Genomic DNA, 26,712 nt, shown 5'->3' with positions numbered 1-26,712 from the left:
AGACATCACTCTGCTATATATATATATATATATATATATAATTGGATTCTAAAATAAGATTCAATGAATTAGAAGCATTCGCAGTTTTCAGTTCGTTTGTCATCATCTTTTCTCCTCATCGCTAGCCTGTTTCCAAGAGGGGGAATAGAAGGTCTTTCAAGTTGGAGAGCATAAGAGATTTCTCCATCGTAGCATTGAATCTATCGACTGAACAAAGTAACTTTCGAAATGGACTGGGAAGGAATGCGAATAGGTATTTCAATTGTTGGACTAAATGAATAGGCAAGGAAGGCAAGGCACTTGACTGAAAGGTCCTACCCGACTCATACTTAGGACAGGCTTAGCTCTAGCTATTTAAAATGAAGAAATTGTACAAGGGAGCAATCCTATTTCACAAAGTAACTTCTCAAAGGGCGAAGGCGTAGTATCGATTACTTGTGTTGGACTACCTTTATAGGATAGATCTGATATACTGTTAGGTTTTGGTTGGGCTGCTTGGTACGGAATTCACTGAGATTGACTTTAGATATCGCATTTCCGGTATAGCATTTACTGTTCGATATTTCCGGTATGTAATTGACTCGTATATAAAGAAAGAAAGTCTTTCATTTCCTAGTTCGATATTCCAGATATTCCATTAGAATGACTAATGTTGGACTAGCTGACTCCCTAAGCTTTGTCGTATTGCATTAGAAAGTGGGGAATTCCTTCGTCTTTGGTATGCGAATTTCAAGTTGCCACTGCTCCTATAGCTGCTTTAGAGGTTGCTTAGCCGGTATTTGACTGAACTAGCTGGTTTAGATTTCATTAGTTGAAAGTGGTATCTGACTGAACTAACTGGTTTAGATTTCATTAGTTGAAAGTCTCACACTATTTAAACAAAGACTGTGTAAAAGGGATCTGATATAAGGGAAGGATTGACCTGTTGGTTGACTTCTCAATTGAGAAATGGAATGAAACTGGCAATGCTCTCTTCGGTCCTAGCTGAGTTCTGTCTTAGCTTTACGACAAAGGGATAGGCTTAGCCTATTGAAGGGGGAGAGCTAGGTTGCGTTCACCATCGAATAACGGGGTAAAAGTTGCTTTCAGATCTCTTTCCCTGTAGTCGTACTATGACTTTCTGAGGGATTGAACTCTAGTCGTACTATTCGATATCATCTAGCAAAGAAATCAGCTATGGGCAATGGACTGAGAAGGAATGCGAATAGGTATTTCAATTAATCTTACTCCAATATTTACACACATGTCCATCATGAAATTAGAACACTAATACCACCCTTCCGTTATCGCTCATTTGTGTTCAGACACTAGCGAAGGTCAGTTAGGGCCTGGGGTGGCCTCGCCCCCCCCCCCCCCCCCGGTTTTTTTGCGTAGTTGTGTACATTTACATGTTTTTGTCCGAAAATTTTTATACTTAATGTAAATTTAGCCGTTTTCGGCCGAAAATTTGAGCCCAGCCCCCTCCGTTTATGAAATTATGTATACATTTTGAGACCCCCGGTATATTAGTCCAAGCTTCGCCATTGTGTTCAGTTATTTATAATTTTTTACCGGGATGTGATCCTCCCACACCACCTCCACATGCCTATACGGCTCGTATAGGCCTATATGGCCGTATAGGGTACACATGCCTGACAAGGGGACAAAAAAACAGCTTTTTGCAGCCTATACGACCGTATAGGCATTAAATGTCTCGTATTGCATTTAGACAAAACCATAAAAGCTATACGGTCGTATAGGGCTATATGACCGTATATAAAATAAAAGCTATACGGTCGTATAGGGCTATACAATCGTATAGAAAACATTTGTAGAAACATTCAAACTGCCTTAATCGCTGTCGGAAACGATTTAAAAAACCTCAAATTTTGGGGTGCATTTTTATTTTAATGTATGTTGACTAGATGTTAAAAAACCTCAAATTTTTATTATATGTAAGCAATAAATATGCCTAGACAGTCTTTTGAGCTTTTAACGAGCTAAGCTTGTGCTCCACATTTAAACCCGTTAAGATAAATGAACCAAATACGACCCATATAAATCACATATATTGTATATATTGTCATCATTTTTTCTTTAAAAAAAGTGTCTACAAATGAGCCAAATACGACCCGTATAAATCACATATATTGTATATATGGTCATCATTTTTTTTTTAAAAACAATGTCTATACGGTCGTATAGGCCTATACGACCCGTATAGGCCTATACGAGGCACAATAAACGTGGCAGACAACCTCGGACACGATTCAAGTCTTATACGACCGTATAGCCCTATACAAACCGTAAGGACAAAAAATGATGTATAAAGATCCATGGTGGTGTGGGAGGATCCCGTGCCTTTTTTACCACTAAATCTACACTTATCTTAATTTATTAAAGTTTAAAATTGTTTTCCAAACAAGTCGACCGTTTAGTAGCCGTTACACTCGATTCAATCCAATTCAATTCATCAAAACCCTAACCATTATCTGGTCCTTCCCAATGCACTAAACCTGTTCGATAAATCAAAACCCTAACAACTTCAACCGCTTTACACAAATGGCTTCAAAAAACGCCACCAAAGACATCATCACTCTCCGCGGATCCACCGCCATCGTCAGCGAGTTCTTCGGTAAATATATAATCCCCCTTTCCCCTTTTCTCCTCATCATCATCATTTCCTTCATGTTTTTAAACCCTAATTTGTTTATTATTTGTTTTCAACCAATTTTTAGGTTATGCAGCAAACAGGTAAGACTTACTTTGTAAAAAAAATTATGCAAAATTTGAAGCGAATAATCGCTTAATCGGTAATGTGTAGTATTTTGTACAATCGCGGTGTTTATCTGGCGGAAACCTTTGGAAGAGTGAAGAAATATGGACTTCCGTTACTGCTTTCACAAGACGAAGGCGTTAAGACGTTTATTGCGAATTTGAACACGCAGCTTTCTGGTAACCTTCCGGTTTTATTAACGAGAATCCTGTTGGCTGATAATAATCCATACTTACACTTTGATGAGTTTGATCAATGATAACTATAGATTTATAATTTATTCGCACTTGATTTCTCGCGCAATAATGATTATGAATGAAATGGAGGAACAGACTAGCGAAATCGAGTATAAATTAAATGTAAAGTGAGTGATGATTATGCTATCGGAAGTGAAAGTTTGGATTATCGTTGGTTAAAGTATGTATTATTGTCGGTCAATAGGTGATAGTTTGGAGTATTAAAATAGGATTAGGGTTAACTTAAATTTGGGGATTTTGTATAGAATGGCTTGAAGCTGGGAAATTACAGAGGATTGTGTTGGTGATAATGAATAAGGATACTAATGAAGTACTTGAAAGATGGAATTTTAGTATAGAGACCGATAATGAAGTTGTTGAAAAAGGGTAAGATAAGATATTATTGTTGAGTATGTTATCGAGGCATGCGTTTTTTTCGTATCGATTGATTGTTTGTTGATCTGCAGAGTTTCGAGGGAAAAGAGTGATAAAGAAATCATGAGGGAGATTCAAGCTATCATGAAACAAATTGCTTCGAGTATTACATACTTGCCATGCCTTGATGAACCATGTAAGTTGTTTTTGTTGTTATTTAGAGTGTTTTTGAAAGCATTCGTCTGATTCATTTTAGTATGATTATGATTTCAGGTATCTTTGATGTGTTGGCGTATACTGATACGGATGTTGAAGTACCATTCACATGGACAGAGAGTGATCCAAAACTGATAGATAATCCCCAAATGGTGAAGTTGCATTCTTTTGATACCAAGGTATAAAGTCAACTTAAACTTTGAACTTATAGATTGTGTATGAATTGGTTTGCCTGCAAATGTTTTGACAAGAAATTGTTTGTTTTAATGATGCTGCAGATACACAAGGTTGACACTTTGGTGTCTTACAAGAATGATGAGTGGGATGAGCAGTAAAAGATCGGATTTTTACTTTAATTTTCTGTTACTATTGTCATTGATCCTTGAAGGCTGATGTGATGTGAATCATTTTGATTCACTTTTTTTTGTGCAAGCTATAAGAAGAATGAAATATGAATATGGAAAATTGCTTTAAATTTTCATGGCCACATACTTTAAAAGAATTATAGACTGTGTAGAATTTGCTGCATCTTTCATGTCAACTTCTCCATTTCTTGAATTATTATCATAGAAATTATAAAAAATGTGCACATTACACTAGCAAATATTTACAGTGTCTCAAATGAAATATGAATCTGGAAAATTGTTTTCTAAGAATTCTTTGATTGTTATCAGTTTTTGGCTTTTTGCTGCATTATTTAGGACAACTGTTATTTTTGTTGAATTGTTATCTAAATTCAAGTTAAAGATGATGAGATTTTCTCTAATCTTTGTTATTTTTATTGTTGATCCTCAAATATTTGAATAATTTTGACTTTGTGTGCAAGCTAAGAATGAAATATATGCATATGGAAAATTGTATCCATTTGCCTTTTAATTTTCAAGTTTTCATAGCACAAAACTTCAAAAGAATTTGCTGCATCTTTGACAATTACTTGAATCATTCATTCATTATTACAGAGAGCGCATTACACAAGTAAAATCATCCACTAACGTGAAAAACAGCATATATACAATGTCAAAGACGCCTTTTTTCGCATTTTTAACATCACATCCTAGCTAATGCCACGATAAATAACACCAAGGCAAAGCTCATCCATAACATCAACGTTCCGGTAGCCATTATATTCTCTCAAGCAAATCCAGCCTCTGCAAGACAAAAAGTCACGAAAATCATCTTCTGTGTAAAAGATCATGTCTTCAGTATGAACCGGCACGTGATCCGGCTCATCAAACAAGCACACTTTGATCATTAGCCCTGAAAGTATAATGTTATATATACGCCTAAAAAATTATAATTAAGCAAAGTGGCTTGGCTCATAACTGATTGTACCTTCATCAACATGAAGAGTGTAGTTTCCAAGAGGCATATCCCTATCAATTGTCCTCACATTATTATCAACATCTTCCAACCAAAAGCTTCTGTTAGTCCTCAATCTAAAAGCCGATTTGATGGTTTCCTTTATGGCATCCGGTGAACCATCAATACCAATTCTTCGCGTGTAATCTCCCAACTTGACTGAAATAACCCTACCACCGTAACTGTTATTCTGAACACCTGCATATATAAATATAACATGCTCGTCAGTCACAGAGGGCCAAATGGGACTGAGAAAGTTACGAACTTTGGCGTAACAAGACTAACCATTTGCAGGTGTTTCCCTCCAATTCCATGGAGAAGCACCACTTGCCGCCATGGTATCGGCGGCAGTGATGGCCAAAGGATGTCCCTCTTGATCCAACCCTCTTTCTAGATTAAGTGCACCTCTAGCATCACCTGTGGCATGCTTTTAATTAGTAACTGGTGTGTAAAATATGATTACAAAACTATAATTTTATGAATAAGATGATTTAAGAAGTTTTACCTTCAACCGGTCCAAATGCAATGCCGGTGTCCTCTACACCTGCACAAAAGAAAAAGGGTGCATAAATTTAACCAGCGTCACAAAAGCTAAATATATCATATTTAAAGTCAACCACACCACAAAATAGACAAACTATAAGGGCATCCGTAGTGAAGGGGCAAAAAACACCCTTTTTTCATGCCACGTAGACACTGGGGCTTTTTCCAATTTTTATGAGTAGTGGTCGAAGCCCCTTAAAATGATTATATATTATTTAAATTAATTAAACAAAAAAAGGAAGAGCTATAATTGATTGGTGATCAACCCCAAAAACCATCAAGGAAACAACGCGCAGACACAAAATAATTGGTGAAAGCGCCCCTCCGTGGTGGTGTGGGGACGTGTTTGGTGTTTTTTGGGGTGTCGGGGCGGCCCCATTACAAATGCCCTAAGAACATTGATGTCACTAACCGTTAAGGCTAAACCAAAGTTTAAACTGTTAAAAACATGAAAATAGATGACAGAAATTGCAAAATTTGACCCAATCAGAATAAATGATATATAAAGATGGAAATGTAACTACATGATTATCCACCAATTTAATCTAAGGCGAGGAAATATTGTACCATTATCAGAGGAGCACATAAAGGAATCGAAATTGGAATTTTTATTTCTATCCCAAATAATCTCTTCAACTTCTTACTAAAATCAATACAACATTAATACAAGAATTCAAAACCCCCCTAGGCAGACACCAAACCCCATAATTGTATGCATGATGAATATGGTCCGTGTCACTCTTCACGTCAATTAACAGTTGGAGTTTGCTCTCCAAATCCGCTGCCATCTTAATGTGACAAATGAAGTATTTTGTTTCCCTATTGAAGTACACGACCGTCGAATCACATGCTGGAGTGGCAAATAATGAGACGGCGACGATGGCAGATGTCATTCTTGATTGAGAGAACACAGAAATTTCAATAATCCAACAAAGAAATTTGAGTGATAAAACATAGCAATTTGAGTGAGATAGCAGCAATTGCCCTCTCACTCAAATTCTTGCTCTTTCTCACCCAAATTTCTTTATTTTATTACTCAAATCGCCATGTTCTCTCGCTCATCAATACAATCTGTCAGCACCGACATCTCCTTGGTTGCCACTTGCGTGTGACTGTATAGCTGCGTACCTCAAGAGAAAAGCACCATAAATCATCAACCACAAACTTCTAACAACAGACCTGAAGAGTTAGCTCTAGCTACTAACTAACGTGAAAAAAACACTAAGTATATTCATCACACACACATAAATAGAGGTTTGTTTATCAACAATGCACATAAAAGAACAAACATACGTAACAAAGGTTGCATTTTATCAATACAAAACAAACACATCTCTACATTGTTTTCAAAACCGTTCACTTCTAAATCCTACAAAGTGTTAAGGGGTGTTTGGTTCATTCAGATCTGAATGAATCAGGTCTGAATGAGCCTCTGTCCCATTCAGCAGCAACAACAAGTATGAATGATTCAGACATAATTTTAACCATTTAGATGTTTTTCTGTTTTGAACCAAACAGTCTGAAGTCTGAATGAATCAGATGTTTACATCTGAATGGTTCCATTCAGATGTAAACAAACAGGACCTTAGTATATTGACATTATGCATACACAAAGCCAAACATCATGTCTCTAAAGTCTAAAACAAGTTCCCAAACTGTTGGAAACATAAAAACTAACAATAAAAATTGAAACTTTATAACTTAATAACTATTAACTACCATTAATATTAATATCATACCTTTATCCGAGAACTGCATAAAAGAATCCACTTTTGAATTCTTATTCCTATCCCTAATAACCTCTTCCACATGTCCACAACTTTTTCAAAACCGTTCACTTCTAAATCCTATAAAGTGTTTATATTAACATTTATGCATACACAAAGCCAAACATCATGCCTCTAAAGTCTAAAACAAGTTTCAAAACTGTTGGAAACATAAAAACTGATAATAAAAATTGCAACTTTATAACATAATCATTAGCTCCAGCTACTAACTAACGTTAACGACACTGATTATATTCATCACACACACATAAATAGAGCTTTGTTTATCAACAATGCCCATAAAAGAACAAGCGTAAGTAACAAAGGTTGCATTTTATCAATACAAAACAAACACATCTCCACAATTTGTATATAAAGTTCACTTCTAAAGCCAAAGATCATGCCTCTAAAGTCTAAAACAAGTTCCAAAACTGTCGGAAACATATAACCCGATAATAAAAATTGAAACTTTATAACTTAATAACTAGCATTACTATTAATATCATACCTTTATCCGAAAACTGCATAAAAGAATCCACCTTTGAATTGTTATTCTTATTCCTATCCCTAATAACCTCTTCCACCTCTTTATAAAACTGCATCTTGTTATTACTACTACCCGAAAAGCCGTTACTCTCCTTAACTTTCTTAAACTCCTTGAGCAAATTCCTCCACTTGTCCGTACACATAGTGGGCGATCGATCAAACCCTTTTTCTCTCATCTTCAACGAAATCCGTTCCCACAAATGTTTGTTAGACTTCGAGGTGTTGAAGAGTGAATCGATCTCGTGCCGGAGGAGAATTAGGGTCCGGGTTTCTTCCTTTATCCAGGCTTCGGCTCGTTTCTTGACGGGTGGAGCTGATTTGGTGGTGGTGGTGGTGGTGTCGGTGACTACGAGTTGAGAGTCCATCATCATGGTTTGTGGTCGGTGTTGAGGGTAGAAATTGATGGGTTGATGTGGGTGTTGGTGTTGGGGTTTTGCAGGTGAAAACATTTGGGAATTGGGAGTGATGGAATAATGAGAGGTGTGTGTGTGTGTGTGTGTGTGTGTGTGATTAATATGGATTTGGGTGTGATTAATATGGATTTGATATATGTATAGGATTAAGTTTTGATGATATGCGAATTCGGTTGGTACCGGTTAGATTTGAAACGGTAAAATACGTGTTAGGATGTAAATGTATGGGATAGTATGTTATTGGTATTTGAATGGTTAATGATAAAAGTAATATATTTAAAATGGGTTGTGATCGGTTGGTAAAACTCGCGTTGTGCGGTTGTGATTACATGTGATTTCGGTAGGTATTGGATTATAGCATTGGAACTGCATGTGTATAAAACCGGTTTTTTCTCCAAACCGAACCGGTTTGGTCAAAACTGGTTTGACCCGGACCGGTTCGGTTTGGAAACCAGTTTTGAAGCAAGAGTGGTCAACCTGGTCCAGTGCTGCCCAAATCGGTCCGATTTTAAAACCGGTTTGGTAGATGTTAAGAAGAGCCGGTCCTGGCCTTCTGGAACTGACGGGTTGGGTCGGTTTGAGAATCAGTTTGGGTGAAATGGTTTTTTTGTACACCTCTAACTGGAACTAAACCAAATAAAAAACTGTTAAGGCTCTAATACAACACATTAATAGCTTTAAAGAAACATGTGTGTTTTTGTGGCTAACTAACGAGAATTCGTTTGGTTTTAGATTATTGCACCAAAACTAAACCAAAAAAATAAATTCATAACGTTCAAAGATACAACAAATTAATACCTTCGAAAAAACAAAAGCAAAACCCGCGGGTTGCAATGGAAAACCGACAATAATTCATATCGGCGGTATCGGTACTAAATCATAGACATAAATTAGTAAGCTCCAAAAATATAATTGGTAATTAAATCATAGACATAAATTAGTAAGTCTCCAAAAACATAACATAATTTATAACAAAAAACAACATTGATGTGGCACCACCACGTTCCAACATGCAAAGAATCAATTCAATCACTTGGTGTTACATGGACTAATAAAAGCAATCGATTTTAATCTATATAGAATTTATTGTATATTAGCCACTAAAATTCTAATCTTTCACTAAAATTGGTGATGGGAACTCCAGCCGAGTTTGCATTTTATTTATTTGTTTATTTATTTATTTTATATACGCAGAACCATATACTTATGAATGATTATTAGTTTCTAACTTATAATTTTATAAAAAATTACATATATGAAAGCATAATAAACATAAACTTTAATTCGAGAATAACTAAAGTTCAAGATATCATAAAGATATATTTTTAGACGATTTTGCATATACCTTACATAACATGATTGTTCCCATCCGACAACAACGGTTCTGTCTCACCCGTTCAAACATGCATATTATTAGAAGGTTTGACAATTGGTAAAAACGTAACCTTCTTACTTAGCATGTGGATGACACGTGGTCTCTATCTGACGAATGATAGATCTACCATTTTTACTTTTATTCTGGTTAACGTCACACCGTCTCTATGATAAAACCCTAGAAATTCTCTTACATTTAGTTCAGATATTTAGTGTTTTGATTATTGTCATGCTGCTCAAATTAGAATATATGTTTTTGCATTTAGATCCTAACATCTAGTGTAGTGTTTGTAACCTTCTGTTGTTTTACGAAACTCCTTTTCAGCTTGTGATAAATATACATATTTTGATTATAATGTTACCCCAAAAGACACAAGTTTTAGGCTTTTAGCACAACCTTTTCTGACCGTTTCCAACCTAACTGGATCTACAACCACCAATGGTTGACTTTGACTACAACTAGTCAACTAACCCCATCAACTCCAACTGTCCTAACAAGTAACAACCATTACCACCTGCACAAGTATGAAAATATTCCCACAAACATGACATCTTAACCATTAAAACTTGTGTTACACACAAAAACACATTAGGTTTTAGGTTTAACATACGCGACAACGTCAAATAAAAATAACACAAGACCATGAAGAATCCCAAATTCGACACCATAGCCAACAATTCAAACAAGCATAAATCAAACAACCGACCAATATCCTTAAAACATAAATTGTGAAATCTTTGTCAACCCCCTCTTCCAAATTGGAGTCGTACTCGACAGCAAGTCAACACAAAGTCAAAGTCAACCCCATCTCGGTGCTTACCTCAATATCCAAAGCTACATCAACACCAACAGACTCATCCAACAGTCACCCTTTCGTTATATTTCATTCCTTCATAGTTTGCCACGTTTTTTTTCATAACGGAACTTCATAAACCACCTAGCCATGAAGACACAGGGTCCCACCTGGCACATCAACCTCCATCGGTTGTGCCACCTGGCAACTTGCCAACTCATTCATACAACCCGAGCAAAGATACTCCAGAGAAAACGTTTCTTCATATTCACTGTTGTGTACACACCGATCACACTGCGCACACCTCGGTATGCAAATTATACACGCCCTGCATACTTCAGCAGCCTTGTCTTTATCTTTAACTTGACAGCTGTCAGCAGAACAGTCGTAAACAAGCCTCACATTCTCGCACCTTGGGCATATTTCAACGTCTATGTCACGGTTATCATCTGATGATAAATACAAGTTTCCCCGATGATAATAATGTGGACCGTGACTGCTTTGATGCATGTCATCGTCACTCCCTAATAAAGACTTCAACTCTTTAAAGTGATCATTTGTTATACCATAGAAACCACCGGTTCTTATTTGTTTGATACACGAACCACCTTCATTTGACTTGAAAGCCTTTAAATTATTCAAGATACCTTCAATACTGAGTCGCGTGCATCCAGGAACCGACAACTGCACCCAAAAAAAAACATAGTATTGCATCAAATATAGCAAAACTATAAAGTTACTAAAACAATTGAAACACTGCTCGGTGCTCACCTTGGTTAACTTCGGATTGGTTTCCAATACGCGCTTCAGACCATCATCGGTGATTCTTGGACATTTTACAAGTGTCAAAGAAGAAAGATAGCCGTCAGCACGGTTAGTTAGTTGCACAAGAACATCATCAGTAATCCTTTCATTCAATGGATGATCAATGTAAATATCCCTCCACAATAAAGGATCTTTATGAACCGTAGTACACAAAGATCTACAAACGCGCTCTACCGACAGAAGATCTTTTGTCCCTAAATAACCGAGAGCAAAAGCAAAAGCCTGATGCGGATCACTTCCATCCGCATTACAAGATTGTCCAAAATCATCTTCAAGATCCTCACTTTCTATAATAAAATCACCACCTATATCGTCAGGCGCCTCATTACTCGGAAACGACTGAAACCTCATAGCACGGTTCCAGATCAAATTAAGTCCCGCAAACAACTCATATTCTTCATTTGCATATGTCCCGTAATCCACTTCCAAATCCTCAAGCCATCCGGTGATGGCTGTGAAAGTGGTGCTAATATCAATATCCATCCCAAACGGATCCGACGGCAATAAGTCAATAATATCCACCGACACCGGATCTGGCGGGCCACCCCTATCGACATTCTCTCTCCCATAACCGAAACCATCATAAATCTCTCCATTATTACGCCCATTCACAATCCGCAAAGGCGAAACCATATTATCTTCGGACGTATGAGCAGGAAAAATCGGACGCTGAGAATAATTCAATGCCATTTTTTCCTATACACACCTAACCGAAATAAATGTATTCCCAAAAATCTTTTCCAACGAAACCCTAGATTCGGACAACGAACGAATCACCAAATCAAGACACGGGCAAGGAAAATTTTTGATATTTTTTTAAGCTTTTTTATTTTTTGTTCTTTCTTTCGACGATAACCTAAACCTAAAAACAATTAGGGCAAAACCTGAAAACAATCAATCAATCAATCAATCAATCATGCCCAGTAAAATCCCACCGACAGCAAAGCTATAAGTAGGGTCTGGGGAGGGTGGGATGTAGGCACACCGTACCTCTATCCAAAGGAATAAAGAGGTGGCTTCCAGAGAGACCCTCGGCTCTAAGTACATGTGTATGAAGCAAAATAAAGGAAATCAAAGTTTAACAGTTATATAAAAACTACTACTAATTATAATAATATTAATAATAAGATCACAGTTTAACAGCAAAATAAAGGAAATCAAAGTTTCAGGTTTTTTTTTTCAAAACCTGAAAACGAAAACCCGAAAAAGAAAACCCTCAATTTTGGGGTCAGACTAAAACAATGCACCGGAAAATTTCAACCCTAGATTTGGACGAATGACGAATCACCAAATCTCACCAAATCGAGACACGGGTTAGGAAAATTTGTGATCTTTTTTTTTTCAAATTTTTTATTTTTTTTTCTTTTGATAATAATCTAAACCTAAACAAAATTAGGGCAAAACTCAACAGACAATAAAACCCTCAATTTTTTGGGGCACTAAAACAACGCACCGAAAAATTTCACAGGGGATTAATAAATCGAATCGAATATGTATAAACAATATTAATCGAAGATTCAAAAACGATAAACAGATGTACAGATAAAGAATCAATGAATAATAATAAGCCCTAGGGTTCAAAATTAAAACCCAATTAATACCCAAATCCAATAACACAGATACAATAGAATCGATTAGAATCACAAACCCAGATCGTAGAATCCGATGAAACGCACGAGCAATCGATGAATCAAGCAGATACCCAGATGAAAGAACGGTGATAATAATCGAATCGAATTGAACGAATGAATCTGTGGATTGTGTATATGAGAGATGGAGTTTTAGAGAGAGAGAGACACGGGTTAATAATATTATTATTGTGTATGTATATGTTATATTGTTATTGTTATATATCTAGAGAGATAAAGAGGTAAGAAAGAGTGTTTGGGTATATGGATAGATAGATAGATAGATAGATAGATAGATAAACATATGTATTGAATCTAGAAGATGGGTGACTGACACGTGTCTGGATGGTATGAATTTACTGCTGGTGATTTGGGGTAGCCCAGGTTTATGGACTATTTGTGGTGGGGTTTACCGGTTACCGGTTGGTTGGGTCAGAGTCAAATTACTTGTTCTTTGGTTTGAATACTTGCTTCGTCACCAAGAAATTTTGTATAAGAATATAAGTTTACGTATATATAATGTTTTGTCTGTACTTTTTATTAATTATTCTAATTATATTCTTTCCTTTTCAAATTATTAGGATAAAAATAAATGAAAGTGTATTTTCTTTAGGTTCGAGTATGTTTGATTTTGTACTAAGTTATAATTCATTCTGTTCTTGATCTTTTAAATTTGTTGTGCAGTTGTTGTCGCGTGACGCGTAACGTCGGTCCACGTCTTGGTTGTGGAAATATGAGCACGTAAATCAATGAGTCTAAAACATGAAGTCAATAGATCGTTTATTTGGCGTGTTGTTGTCTATAAGACAGGTCGCTATGGGCGGGGTTGGGGCGCCTTCGGGCATGACGAGGGGCACTCAAAGGGGGGTGTCCAATGGTGGCCTTATTAAGACCGGCGCCATAATGGGGGGTTGCGGGCCCCTCTCTCTCTCTCACACACACACACATATATAGATAAAGGCTTCAATGCATCGTTTCTTACGTTGAGGGGATTTAAAGCCCCCATCATAGTGAAAAGCCTAAGTGAAGGTTTCGTAAAACTCAACAAGATGATAACGACAAAAAGGAGTGACCGTTTATTGTACTAAAAGCAAGCAAATGCACAACAAGATGATATTTATAGTACAAAGGAATATTTAATGGAAACCATTTCTAACGGATTGTTATTTCTCTCCTATTAATAAAGATTTTTTCACATTCAACATAATGGTCTTCTTTTGTAACCGTTTTAGTTTTAGAAAACAATTTGATGAAGATCTTCAAAGATACAACCCACCGTAGGTTTTCATGAGTCTTCGATGAAAATTCATATACAAAAACGTGTGAATATATTCCTAAACAAAAATATATAATTTTTTTTGTATGAAAAAGGTTCCAACTTTAGAACCAGCTTTAGGACGAATATAAGATTGTTGGCCCAGACAGATCAAACAATCGAATCAAACAAACTTATCAAACAAACGAACACGCGATATTGGAGTAACAACTCGTGACTCTTTTCATATATCAAACGAACATACCAAACGAACTTATCAAACGTACATGGAGATGAGACTTCTTGACTCTCTCTTAACTCCCTCTCAACTCTCACCAATAAAACTAATAAACTAGACCCTATTTATATAGACCTGCCAAACTTCTTATCCAAGACAAACCTAACTTCCTCTCCAAGCCAAACATTTCATAAACCTATTATAATTCAAATACCTAAATTAAAACATAATTAAATAAACCTTTAACTTTACTAATAATTCAAGATTAATCCTTCATTCACCCCCTTAATCTTGAATTATTCCTCTTCTTACTTTTATTTCTTCTTTTAAACTGACTATAGCATACTTGCTTCACCGATTCTTTAAACTTAGCATTCGTTCCTTCCGTACTTAACTTTGAAACCACATTGTCATTTTCTTTCTCATCTCGCTTCTTCTCATCAATTCGTTCTTGACCAATACTTTCGCGAACTCCAAACAAATTATTCGGGATCGTTCCAAACCGAATATCCTTCACTTACATAATCGGTTTCACATCATGACTTTCTTTCTTTTCAACTTCAAAGTTGTTATGATTACAACATACCTGAAGCTTGATGTTGTACGTCTTATTCAGATTTCTCTGAACTTTCATCAACAATCTCTCTTTCCTATCATATAGCCTCAAAATCCCGTTGGCTATTTCAATCTTATATCCTTCTTCATCCAACTTCCCAAGCTAAGAAGATTAGTCTTCAACTTAGGGATATAGAAAACATCACAAAACGTTTTCTTTTCACCAGTCTTACTTACCACAGTCACATTACCTTTACATTTGATTTCGATCTCGGATCCATCACCAAAATTCACTTGACCCGAAACTCCTTCATCCAAGGTAGTAAAGAACTCTTTCTTTCCTGGCATATGATGACTTACACCATTGTCTAAGCACCACGTACCTTCATTCTTTTCATCCTTTTCAAACACACTAGGGATAACCCTTTCTTCATTCAAACTTACTTTCTTTATTGAACCAACTGCCATGAAGAAAGAAGGATCAACATCATCTTCTTTCTTTGTCAAATTCACTTCATTACTCCCTTTGCTTGGTTCTTTACATTCATTCGAGTAGTGCCCAATCTTATCACAGTTGTAGCACGTTACATACTTCCTTCTATCTTCCCATACTTCATGGTTCTTTTTTCGGTATTCACCCCGCTCATCATTCTTACGTTCACTATTCCATCTTGGATTCCCTCTTCCTCGTCCATTGTATCTTCCACGGCCTCTACCATGTCCTCGGTAGTTTTCAACTTTCTTTTCGGTTTGGGTGAACATGAGCTGACTTTGGGATGAACTTCCATTCACATTCTTGAACTTGTTTCTTTCTTCATATGCCTTTAAATGCCCAACCACATCTTCAAACGCCATTGTTTCGATGTCTGCGAGTAGCTCAATCGAAGAAACAACAGGTAAATATTTATCCGGCATAGAGTTTAAGAACTTTCTTACCAAAACCTCTTCTTCAAGTAGCGCTCCCAAGCTCTTGTACTTTGATTGTACTCCACCCAACTTCGCTGCATAATCATCAATACTTTTTGTCTCCCCCATCTTCAATCCATCTAACTCGGTTCTTAGCATTTGAACACGAGCTTTCTGAGTTCTTTCTGCACCAAGATAACGAACTCTTAACGCTTCCCAAACATCTTTCGGTTCTGAATACTTGGCCATTTGAAGTACCACGTCTTCAGGCAGGGTTTGAAAGATAACACCCAAGGCCATAAACTTCTTTCTTTCTTCAATTCCCACACCCTTTCCTTTATCAATAGCATCGTTCAAACCGTTCGCACCCAAAATAATTTTCACCATAACCGACCATGACGCGTAGTTGGTCGAAGTTAACTTCGATGCTTGCAAAACAAAACCACATATCGATTCTTTCATTGTTCCCGAGCTCCCTGCTTCTTTATCACCCGCCATATCACAGTCTTAACACGATCGCCGACAATTTAAATGGTTCTGTATGTTTCTCAGTTCCAACGATGAACCACAAAAAAAAATAGTATATATGAGTTGACTAATTATTTCAATAAAAGAATATTCTTGCTAAAACCAATAAACACACAAAAATATGGCGGCTCCAAGGTTTGGTTTGCTTTCTTTGCAAATCACGATGAACAGAACACAAAATTGTGATTCTTTTGACCAACAAATTAATAGGCAAGACGCTATTGAAATTTGTGCAACACCCTTTCTTTTTCCTTGCTTCCAAGTTACGAATGAACTTAATGCCGAAACTTCTCAACCAAACAAACTGAATTAATACGAAACTTTCCGTGAATACGCGCCATAGCTCTGATACCAATTGTTGGCCCAGACGGATCAAACAATGGAATCAAACAAACTTATCAAACAAACGAACACGCGATATTGGAGTAACAACTCGTGACTCTTTTCATATATCAAACGAACATACCAAACGAACTTATCAAACGTACATGGAGATGAGACTCATTGACTCTCTCTTAACTCCCTCTCAACTCTCACCAATAAAACTAATAAACTAGACCCTATTTATATAGACCTACCAAACTTCTTATCCAAGACAAACCTAACTTCCTCTCCAAGCCAAACATTTCATAAACCTATTATAATTCAAATACCTAAATTAAAACATAATTAAATAAACCTTTAACTTTACTAATAATTCAAGATTAATCCTTCAAAGATTGTGTCTACCTTGAATCTAGATATCGTTCTCTATTTTAAATTCCATTTCACAAAATATTAAGAAACACCATCCAATGGCATGCCTGTCGTTGCTTGTACATAAAGATATAGGAAATCCCACAATGTGGTTTTCTATGCATAATATGATATTGTTTAGTGTTTAACCTCTTTTCTTTTTCTTCATGCATGCCTTAGTTTTTTCTTTTACTAATTATTAGTAGGCAAAGCTTTCGTTGGTGAGATCAGTATACAATCAGTCCATCATTTCCGGGTTAACTATAAGATGACGTGATAATTGCGTTCTAATTTACGTTTCGATAATTACAAAATATTATTAAACATAACATGTAAGAGGAGGTTAAGATTCTTGTTTTATATTGTTTCTCTTTGAGCATATTTAGTATTTACCGCATGTTTCTCAAAATACAACAGTCGAAAAAGTTAATATCTCATAACTAACCGAATTTTGTTTGAAAGCTTTACGCTCTATTATTGTTTTGGTTTTCTTGTATCCGATGAATGGAGAGGACATTTCATGTGTAATGCGAACATTGATCTCCTAAGCAAGTAAAAAAAAAGTTCACAATTAGTTACGATTTATGAGTTGTAGTCGTGTTTGTTTGATTTATAAGAATGTCATTCAAAACGAAGTGGAACGCAAATCAACACGAACCGTAAATAAAATACTTATATGATATTCTTGAAAAAAACTATATTTTGGATCGTAGCATAAATAAATATGTGTGTTTTAGTACAAAACATAGTAACAATTATTTGGGGTTGTTAAAACCTGGTTTCATTCATGATCAAATGCTACATTAACTTTGTAGCAAGTTTTGAAATATATTTATACGAAGAATTGAAGATTTGAGAATAAATGTACTTTAAGCACTTTACTAGTATGAATATAGTGAGTTAACACCGTCCTCATAAATCATGAAAGCCTTGATAAATTATGTTTAGATTAATATGATTAGATTGACTTATAAGCTTTGGTAGTTGATACACGTTAACTAGTTTTGAATCTTATTTACTCAAATGAATAATTTAGCATGAGTGATTGTTTATAGCTTCTTATTTGATCAATCATATTAATTTTTTTAAAACTAATAATACCATCATAAAAATCTTTATATTCTGATTTAGCAAGCTATAAGATATTTTTGACTTCAAAGCAATTTAAACATATAACCTTACCATTATTTTAATCATTTACATATTTCTAAGGTATGGGTATACCATAGCGTCTAGGGCGTTAAAGATGAGTTGACATGGATTAATGAGTGACATATCACTCTCTTCATAGGTTAAGAGACGTTAAATGTAAGGTGAGTTAAAATGTTAACGGGTTTTGAAATCCTATACCCACGCGCACACACAATAATTTTACATTAAATAAATATAGATAAAGGGTGGTTAGACAATTTTCTTAGAGTGAGGTGTAGTGAAATGCGATAAAATATGTGATGTGGTGTAAGGAGCGTGAATGTATACCACATGACCTAAGATGAGTAAGAATAGTCGTAAATTACTAAATTCACTTAAAAGTATTATATATGTTTAATGCAATTACGTAAGATTAAAGCTTAAGATACCAGAACAAGGTACACATTAAATTGAGAGTTTTTTACTCATCCTTTATGAAACTATAATACATTTAACAAACACTGCATTTGTGTAATTAGGAAATTAAATTCTCTTAGAAAGTTCCTTACATCTAGTTGGTTGACCTTTTAAAAAGTCAATTTCTTATTAAAGTATCACAACAAAATAACATTAATCGTAAGTAGAAATCTTTTGATTATTCTTGTTTCTTCAGCACTTTATAATTGTATGTATTTTTATCTTGATCATAATAGATTACCTAAACAAAACACGAACTCCTAGTTCTTTATACAAGCACGTTTAATCTATTTGATATAGAACTTCGTATATTATATACCCGTAATTTGACGTTTACAGCTGTTGTTTTGTTCAATCGTCATTTTGAAAAGTACTTTGCCCATTATATTTCACACCTACTTGACATGTCATGAATCATTCAAAATCCCAAGTTAATCAAAGTAGATTAAACTTCATCAAAACTCTTATGACTATATCTTTAAAAGTTTAGTACTTTTTACACCCATGTAGTAAATAAGCGAATGCAATTTACAACTCTACTTTCAAATTTAAGCCACCTGCATCCTATACGTTGTCATTGTGATGCACTTTGAGTCCATCCGCCACTCAACTTTTGACTTGATCAACAACTGCTTTGAATGAGGACGTGATCAATGACATCGACCCCATTTCCTACCCCTATATGGAAAGAACAGAGACATGCTATCTTACTCACTAGCACTTTACCCTCGTATTTAATTTTTCTAAAGAAACTAGTTCTAATTTTTACGTCGGATGGTTATAGGAATAATTCTTGTCATGTAACGAAGCTAATGGTGGTTATTTTGTAAGTTTAGCTATTGGTACTTTCAAACTTTCCCATTAGATGGCAGACTTTGTGGAAAAGATTTTGGATATTGTATTAATTAGATTTCTTCACCATTCCACTAAAAATATAGTTATTTTTATTATATATATTATATGGTTTACCAAAGATAATATATGTTATAATACCATTACATCAAAAAGCTAACGCTCTTATATGGTACGATATATTTACTTTAAAAGATAAGTTACAAAGTTTTGTCTTATATAGTATGGGTTCCAATCGATTAAGTTTTAATTCATTTCAAATTCGTTAACATGCTTAATTCATTGGTGGTGTGTGGGTGTGGGGATAAATGGGATATAGTGAAATCATGTAGTCTTGGATACCTTAATTCGCTATAGATATTTCTTTAAACCGTCGAATATTATAGAGGCGACTAAAACGATCTTATGTGGTCTCATTATCTATTGATATTTCAAGATAAGCGAAGAAAATGAATGTAATTATAATTTGCATTTGGGTAACATGTGTTTTGGTTGGCGAGTCATATTAGCACCTCGTATATCCTTTGAGGTTAGTTATATCAATACATTCTCTTAGGCTCGTGACCTCATATTAGTACTTATATCCTTTAGGGATCGTAACCTTGCATTAGTACTTTTTATATTAATCGAGTCTTGCAACCTCGTATTATAGTTCTTATACCATTTAAATCTCGTAACGTCATATCAAATATTATAAATCCTTAACATCAATTAAGCGACTAGTCTTACCATCATAATCTTTTAATCAAATTTAGTCTAATACCATATATCACTTCCTAAAGTTAAGTCAAGTTTAGCAACCCAGTTTTCATTCATAAGAAACTCACTAATCTTTTTAATATTTAATAGGTTGTTTGATAGTAATTCAATAAAAAGTCTACATTTGTATCGGTCAGAGATAGAGTTCGTTTGGTTCACTTAAAAGACACATTTTAATGTTTTATAAAGTTTCTTAACATATAAGTTTCACAAACATGCTAAATAATTCACGGATTATCTCTTAATAAATTATGCCTCTTAATGATTCAATACCAAAGAACACCCTATTCTTTATCATTTATGAGCTCATAAGCGGAATAAATAATAATAATAATAATAATAATAATAATAATATATGATTTTTTACCAAGTGTGGTTTTTTATTTTTTTAAGATAGTAAACTAAATGACACACTTGATCTTCAGTTCGATCTTGAGTGCGTCCGGGTTTTACAACAAACAGGCATTTCAGGCGGTGAGTTTTTCCCGAAACTGAAGATAACTTAAAGGCGCTTAAGGGCTTCATAAGACTGGGTTGGACTAGCTGACGGTGACTGTCATTAGATCACCCCTTATGAAATACATAGGCTGGCCGATTAAAGAAAAAAATAAATAAAATGATACATTTGATATTTTAAAAGATAATAAAAAAAAAAAAAAAAAACTTGAACCCGTTACCCACTTAGGCCTAACGAGCTCGATGCTCGAAAAGCCCAGTAACATACTAAAAAGTTGTAACCTGCGCCGCACCACACCACACCACACCACAGTAGCGTTCGTTCTTCACTTGTTTGTTCCCTGCGAGTCTTAATCATCGACGTAAGTTTCTTATCCATTAATTCACTGTGATGAAGAGTATTATTACATAGTTTCTGTGTTTAATTTGTGTTTTTGAAACCCAAAATTTGTTTAATTGTCCCGTTGTTGTATGCACACCAGGTGTTTGTAGAAATGTCACATGGTCTAAATTAAAAAAAAAAAATCCAAATATGGGTTACATGGCATTTGATTTTGATATGTTTTTATTGATTAAATATAGTTTTTTGCATAATAATTGAATGAATGATCTTGTTGATTAATCATTGACACTCTTTGACTTTTGAAGTCAAAGTCAAATTAAATTCTGTTCAAGTTCCAATTTTTATGAATATATTTTATGTACTCATCTAATGTTGCTTGAACAAATGAAGCAAGCATGTTGCTTTTGAAGTTAAAACTGACCCGTTTGACCTTTTGTGCAGGCGTTTAACCGTTAACCAATTCAAACTTATTCAAATTGTTTCAAAGAACATCTTTGGACATCATGAATACTACTACAGTTGGAGCACATCTAGAAACTTCTAAGTATGCCATTAACCCGTATTGTCAGAAGCCTAATACTTCTTGTGTGTCTGCAAGCACACGCAAGTTTTATTGCTTGTCTAATAGACACACACCATTATCACTCAATTCAAGGAAACTCGAGACCAAAAACTGTTCGAAAAACAGAATTGCGTGTTTGGCTAGCAGCAATCATGGGGAAGGCCTTACGTATAAAGAGGCTGGTGTTGACATTGATGCTGGATCTGAGCTTGTTAGAAGAATTGCAAAAATGGCACCCGGGATTGGAGGGTTTGGTGGATTATTTCCTCTCGGTATGGCCCACTAATTATAAAAAAATTTGCTTTTTTTTTGTGAATTTGTTTCTTTATTTCTAAATTCTAATAAAGTTTTGGCCTTTATGTTCAACATGGTAATCTGTATTCACTAGGAGATCACATTTTAATTTTTTATGGTATAACTAACATATTTTTGTCCACGTAGTGTGGTTAAAGTTACAAAATTTATTAACAAAAATGGTTTCCGTGGTATCCAAACCTTTAATGACTTTATCTCTCTTAAAAATGACCAAATTACCCTCGTCTTCTTCAACCTATGAATTTCCTCTTCTTCAAACTGAAATTCATGAATTTGGAAGGAACTTATGGTCATTTTGTGTAGAGTTTTGAATCCCATAGGGCCCATTTTTGTAATAATGAGTTATAGGGACTGCGTTTGTAGTTACGGCATACCACAGGGACCAAAAATGCAACTTTTTAACGACAATGAGTAACGATTTTCATCTCTGTGAGCAGGTGATTCATATCTTGTAACTGGTACAGATGGTGTAGGAACTAAACTTAAGCTGGCATTCGAGACCGGGATTCATGATACCATTGGTATTGACCTGGTATGATAGAAATTAGTAATTTACATCTTATAATTTATTTATATATTTGGGTATACCGTTTTTTGTAATAAAGTCGACTTCTTTAGGTTGCAATGAGTGTGAATGACATTATTACTTCTGGAGCAAAACCTTTATTCTTTCTTGATTACTATGCTACGAGCCATCTTGATGTTGATCTTGCTGAAAAGGTATTGCATGAACCTTTTATGCTTAAAAAACTATTAACCATGGTTTTACTACCAATTATTTAACTTTATTTATTTATTTATTTATTTATTTGTTTTCAGGTTATAAAAGGAATAGTTGATGGTTGCCAACAATCTGATTGTGCTCTTCTTGGAGGAGAGGTAGTATAATGTTCTAAACGGTTAATACATAATTTTAGATGTAACAAAATGAGTTGAAAAGGGCATTTTTGTACTTTCTGTTTGTGGTTTTCAGACAGCAGAGATGCCGGATTTTTATGCAAATGGTGAATATGATCTTAGTGGTTTTGCGGTTGGAATTGTGAAAAAAGAATCAGTTATAAATGGAAAAAACATTTCAGTTGGAGATGTTATTATTGGCCTGCCATCCAGTGGAGTTCACTCAAACGGCTTCTCTCTTGTTAGAAGGTTAACCGCTCGTTTAACTAGTTTAACCTCCTTTATATAAATAATAATTTATGCTGTCGAAATGTTGTTTATAGGGTTTTAGCCAAAAGTGGACTTTCATTGAAGGACAAACTTCCCGGTGAATCAGTTACACTAGGTGAAGCTTTAATGGCGCCAACTGTAATTTATGTTAAACAGGTTATTTTTCGTGTTTGTGCTATCTTATTTTTGTTAGTATTTATTTATTTATTTTTCTCATATATCGATCGTGTTAATTTAGGTGCTCAATATTATTAGCAAAGGAGGCATTAAAGGAATCGCCCACATAACGGGTGGTGGTTTTACAGATAATATCCCTCGTGTTTTCCCTGAAGGACTCGGGGCCCGCATTTATAACAACTCGTGGCCCATTCCTCCTGTTTTCAAGTGGATCCAAAAGGTGTAGTTGAAATGACCTGGAACGCCTAACATTTTTTATTTTTTTTATTAATTTTTTCGTTGGTGGTTTTTTTCCAGGCTGGAAATATCGAAGATGGTGAAATGAAGCGAACGTTTAATATGGGAATCGGGATGGTTTTGGTTGCTAGCAAAGAGGCGGCCGAAAGGATACTTAGTGAAGGCGAGATAGCATACCGTATTGGTGAAGTCGTAAACGGTGACGGTGTAAGTTACCAATAATAGCCATGTTAAGATGTTGGTTGCCTCATTTGAGGAGGTATGAGGTTTAGTCACAAAATAATGTATTGTTTGTTGAGCATCCTACACAATGAATGTTTTGTTGGAGAATTTGTCACAGAGTTTTACTTTAGTGTATTTTAGCTGTGTTTAGTACCAAATCTTAACTAATGTGATTGAGTCGAGGCAAGTCGACCTCAGCTCTTTAACTTGCTCGAACTCAAGCTCGGCTCATTCTGAGCTTTATTTTCTAAAGCTTGAGCTCAGCTTGTTAGTAATTCAAGCTCGAGTTTTGCTTGTTTATTATATATTAGTTACTTCGAATGCATCAGTAATTGTTTTTATAATATGGTTTTATATATAATAAACTTTAGCCATTTTTATCATAATCCGATACATAATAATGATTATATAAATAATATTTAACATATTAAAAATATAACGTAGGCTTGCGAGCTAGCATGGGCTTGATAACCAAAGCTCATACTCATTTACTAAAACAAACTTATTTTTAGGCTTGAGTTTTGCCTCGTTTAAGCTTGTCAATTCAAATTTTGCATGGTAGAATATTGTGAGAAAATTAATAGCTTTTCGATTTAGTTATATGCATGTGACTATGTGAGTTTAACTTATACTTTCATAGTTGTGCTAAAATTATTTTTGCATGTTTATTTGCGTATTTATTGAGAAACTGTGGTTTGTTAACAAGCGTGAGTTTTTTTCTTTTTTTTTTCTTCCGCAAGATTGTAATCTAAAAACAGGATGTTGTGAGTGTCAAAAACAGTTGTTTATTCAGCTACGTAAAGAAACCTTTTATTATATAATTTATCTTTTCCCCATGTTTTTTATAAGTTATAACTAACTAGAGTAATAGACACGAATGTAGCTAGATACTTGAAGTATTGAAACAATTCAATTTATTGAATAAAAGAGTTAGTTACATGACTTAAACATAAATTCATTCGCACACAAAAGCAATATATATATATATATATATATATATAAGAGTTCAAATAAAAATAAAGAGTCCTAAGAATGGTAAGAATCAATAAATTGTTGACAAGTGACATTACAACATATGGTGAAAGAATAATTCTAAGAAATTATGTCGGTTATATTGGTGAAAGAGTAATTATAGGAAACTATGATAGTTTTTGATAATTTTAAATCTCAATCATTGATTAACATGATCAAATGGCTATAATTTATTCTTAGTCTTCATACGAAACTACTTTTTAGTATAACCATCCCCTATATATATACTAGATGGGTGCCCGTGCCATGCAGCGGGAACGCAAACCTTGGTAATCACGTAATAAGTTATGGGTGTTTATTGTTCGGTTTGAAACCGTAAAACCGTTCATCGGTTTGATTTGACTGTTGATTTTTTTTTTCTTTCATTTTTGGCCAGTTGTTTTCAATTTTCAAAAATTTTGTCTTGGTTTTCGACGACAAAAAGTTGTTACAAAAGGTTTGGTTCACGGTTTAATTTAAAACCATCAAAACCAGACCGCAAACACACCTGCATAAAATGTATTTTTTTTAACTGAAAAAAACTATAACAATATCATACTCAAATTAAAGATAAAAATATGCTCGTTTTTTTAGTGTAATTTTTTTAAAAAAATATTTAAGTATGAAAAAGTTATTAACGTTTAAAAATTATGGGTGAATTTGGGTTAAAAGTGAAAATTAAAACAATATATAGGTAATAGATTAAGGGTTATTGTTGTAATTATTCTTTAATTTTAAATATAATTGAGGGACCAATATTGTAACTATATTAAATAAACGTGAGTTTTATTGTGAGAATTACTCTTTTGCCTTCACTTAAGATTGTATCATATTAATTTACCCATCTTTGATGCATTATATATATATTAGACGGGTGCCCGCGCGATACATCGGGTGTTTGAACCTGCTAATCACGTACAAATATAAGTGTTTATGGTTCGGTTAAAACCTTGAAATCTTTTAAATCGGTCATTGGTTGATATCGGCAACCGGCCATATGAAAACAGAAAAGACAGTAAATTAACCTAATTGCAATATGATTCCTTTTGTAATATTTGTTGTTCTTATTTCACGTCTTAGATCTTCCATTAATATTTACCATTTATGTGGCTAAAATTATCATTTTTTATTTATGATCATCTCAAGTATCATATTATGTTTGTTTTTAGTTAAAATTGACGGTACAATTAAATTATTAATTATTTTAAACTAAATTTATTATTAAAGTTTGAACTGTGAAACCAAACTGGAACCAGACCGTTAGTTACGATTCGTTTTCAACTTTCAATGGTTGAGTTTGGTTTTGGACGACAAAAAATCAGTATTAACGGTTGGACTCATAAGTTTACTTAAAAACCATCAAAACCGACACTGAACACCCCTACGTAACGTATTAATTTATTTAAAATGAAAAAAAAATTACAACAATATCATATCCAAATAAAAGAGAATAAAATGCTCGTTTTTATGGTGCAATTTGTTTATAAAAATATTAACGTATGAAAAGGCTATAGTCGTTTAAAAATCATGGGTGGGAAGTTAGTTTACAATTTAAATTAAAAACGTAATATGGTTAAAGATGAGGGACCAAACTTGTAAGTTGAATGAATTGTGTTTAAAAGACATGTTTACCCTTACTAGCACATGTACTTTATACTTTAAGTGTTGTAAATTACTTAAAAGTGAGTGTCTATATATAGTATAGATATATATATATACATATTTTCACAAAATATTTAAATAAATAAATATCCATGTGTTTGTGTGAGAGAGATGATTCAATTTCAAGCATGTAATCGTATGTTTAAACAATGAATATACGTCGTTCAATGTAAACACGACATAGTTTATTTCAGCATATCTTTTACAGTTTACTAACTACTTGCTTTTTTCATGTTTATGTTATGAATTATTGGATGAACCATTTTCCAAAGTCTAGGACGAAAATAATTTACC

General features: G+C 34.4%; 4 protein-coding genes across 6 annotated transcripts; 2 read left to right on the top strand and 2 right to left on the bottom strand.

Moving 5' to 3' along the window:
* The first annotated feature begins 2,539 nt into the window (after positions 1–2,539).
* LOC143540062 (mitotic spindle checkpoint protein MAD2-like) lies at positions 2,540–4,000 on the top strand. Its single transcript, XM_077033219.1, has 7 exons — positions 2,540–2,614; positions 2,718–2,733; positions 2,804–2,934; positions 3,258–3,378; positions 3,459–3,562; positions 3,640–3,761; positions 3,861–4,000. The coding sequence occupies exons 1-7, from the start codon at positions 2,542–2,544 to the stop codon at positions 3,915–3,917; spliced, it is 624 nt and encodes a 207-aa protein (XP_076889334.1). The 5' UTR covers positions 2,540–2,541; the 3' UTR covers positions 3,918–4,000.
* A 636-nt stretch (positions 4,001–4,636) lies between these two features.
* On the bottom strand, positions 4,637–8,258 carry LOC143540083 (trihelix transcription factor GT-4-like). 3 transcript variants are annotated; one of them, XM_077033235.1, is made up of 6 exons: positions 7,826–8,258; positions 7,224–7,284; positions 5,447–5,485; positions 5,227–5,358; positions 4,915–5,139; positions 4,637–4,839 (listed from the first exon to the last, which is right to left on the bottom strand). In XM_077033235.1, the coding sequence occupies exons 1-6, from the start codon at positions 8,243–8,245 to the stop codon at positions 4,637–4,639; spliced, it is 1,080 nt and encodes a 359-aa protein (XP_076889350.1). In that variant the 5' UTR covers positions 8,246–8,258. The 3 variants fall into 3 exon arrangements, with proteins under 3 accessions (XP_076889350.1, XP_076889349.1, XP_076889351.1); XM_077033234.1 differs by lacking the exon at positions 7,224–7,284 and having other exon boundaries at positions 7,759–8,258; XM_077033236.1 differs by lacking the exon at positions 7,224–7,284 and having other exon boundaries at positions 4,653–4,730; positions 7,759–8,258.
* A 1,971-nt stretch (positions 8,259–10,229) lies between these two features.
* LOC143540082 (F-box protein SKIP14-like) lies at positions 10,230–11,931 on the bottom strand. The gene is made up of 2 exons (XM_077033233.1): positions 11,149–11,931; positions 10,230–11,061 (listed from the first exon to the last, which is right to left on the bottom strand). Exons 1-2 carry the CDS (start codon positions 11,890–11,892, stop codon positions 10,522–10,524), a joined length of 1,284 nt encoding a protein of 427 aa, XP_076889348.1. The 5' UTR covers positions 11,893–11,931; the 3' UTR covers positions 10,230–10,521.
* A 9,029-nt stretch (positions 11,932–20,960) lies between these two features.
* LOC143540081 (phosphoribosylformylglycinamidine cyclo-ligase, chloroplastic-like) lies at positions 20,961–23,925 on the top strand. Its single transcript, XM_077033232.1, has 9 exons — positions 20,961–21,084; positions 21,507–21,899; positions 22,380–22,474; positions 22,561–22,662; positions 22,762–22,821; positions 22,916–23,088; positions 23,163–23,265; positions 23,348–23,506; positions 23,584–23,925. Exons 2-9 carry the CDS (start codon positions 21,569–21,571, stop codon positions 23,743–23,745), a joined length of 1,185 nt encoding a protein of 394 aa, XP_076889347.1. The 5' UTR covers positions 20,961–21,084; positions 21,507–21,568; the 3' UTR covers positions 23,746–23,925.
* Positions 23,926–26,712: the final 2,787 nt, after the last annotated feature.

This window comes from Bidens hawaiensis, unplaced genomic scaffold, assembly GCF_021521415.1.
Source record: "Bidens hawaiensis isolate Kalapana, Puna unplaced genomic scaffold, B.hawaiensis_p1.1 tig00012136_1, whole genome shotgun sequence".
Lineage (NCBI taxonomy): Eukaryota > Viridiplantae > Streptophyta > Magnoliopsida > Asterales > Asteraceae > Bidens > Bidens hawaiensis.
Note: the sequence above shows the minus strand (reverse complement) of the source record. Positions and strands in the feature narration are given on the sequence as shown.

Excerpts from the sequence above, each read along its gene's own strand:
- LOC143540083 (XM_077033234.1), bottom strand. The coding sequence starts at position 8,245 with ATGTTTTCACCTGCAAAACCCCAACACCAACACCCACATCAACCCATC. Across the intron at positions 5,486-7,758 it reads TATGCAGTTTTCGGATAAAG|GTGTAGAGGACACCGGCATT; the intron begins GTATGATATTAA and ends TCTTTTGTGCAG. Across the intron at positions 4,840-4,914 it reads CACTCTTCATGTTGATGAAG|GGCTAATGATCAAAGTGTGC; the intron begins GTACAATCAGTT and ends TTATACTTTCAG.
- LOC143540082 (XM_077033233.1), bottom strand. The coding sequence starts at position 11,892 with ATGGCATTGAATTATTCTCAGCGTCCGATTTTTCCTGCTCATACGTCC. Across the intron at positions 11,062-11,148 it reads CCAATCCGAAGTTAACCAAG|TTGTCGGTTCCTGGATGCAC; the intron begins GTGAGCACCGAG and ends TTTTGGGTGCAG.
- LOC143540062 (XM_077033219.1), top strand. The coding sequence starts at position 2,542 with ATGGCTTCAAAAAACGCCACCAAAGACATCATCACTCTCCGCGGATCC. Across the intron at positions 3,563-3,639 it reads GCCATGCCTTGATGAACCAT|GTATCTTTGATGTGTTGGCG; the intron begins GTAAGTTGTTTT and ends TTATGATTTCAG. Across the intron at positions 3,762-3,860 it reads TGCATTCTTTTGATACCAAG|ATACACAAGGTTGACACTTT; the intron begins GTATAAAGTCAA and ends ATGATGCTGCAG.
- LOC143540081 (XM_077033232.1), top strand. The coding sequence starts at position 21,569 with ATGAATACTACTACAGTTGGAGCACATCTAGAAACTTCTAAGTATGCC. Across the intron at positions 22,822-22,915 it reads GTGCTCTTCTTGGAGGAGAG|ACAGCAGAGATGCCGGATTT; the intron begins GTAGTATAATGT and ends TGTGGTTTTCAG. Across the intron at positions 23,089-23,162 it reads GGCTTCTCTCTTGTTAGAAG|GGTTTTAGCCAAAAGTGGAC; the intron begins GTTAACCGCTCG and ends TGTTGTTTATAG.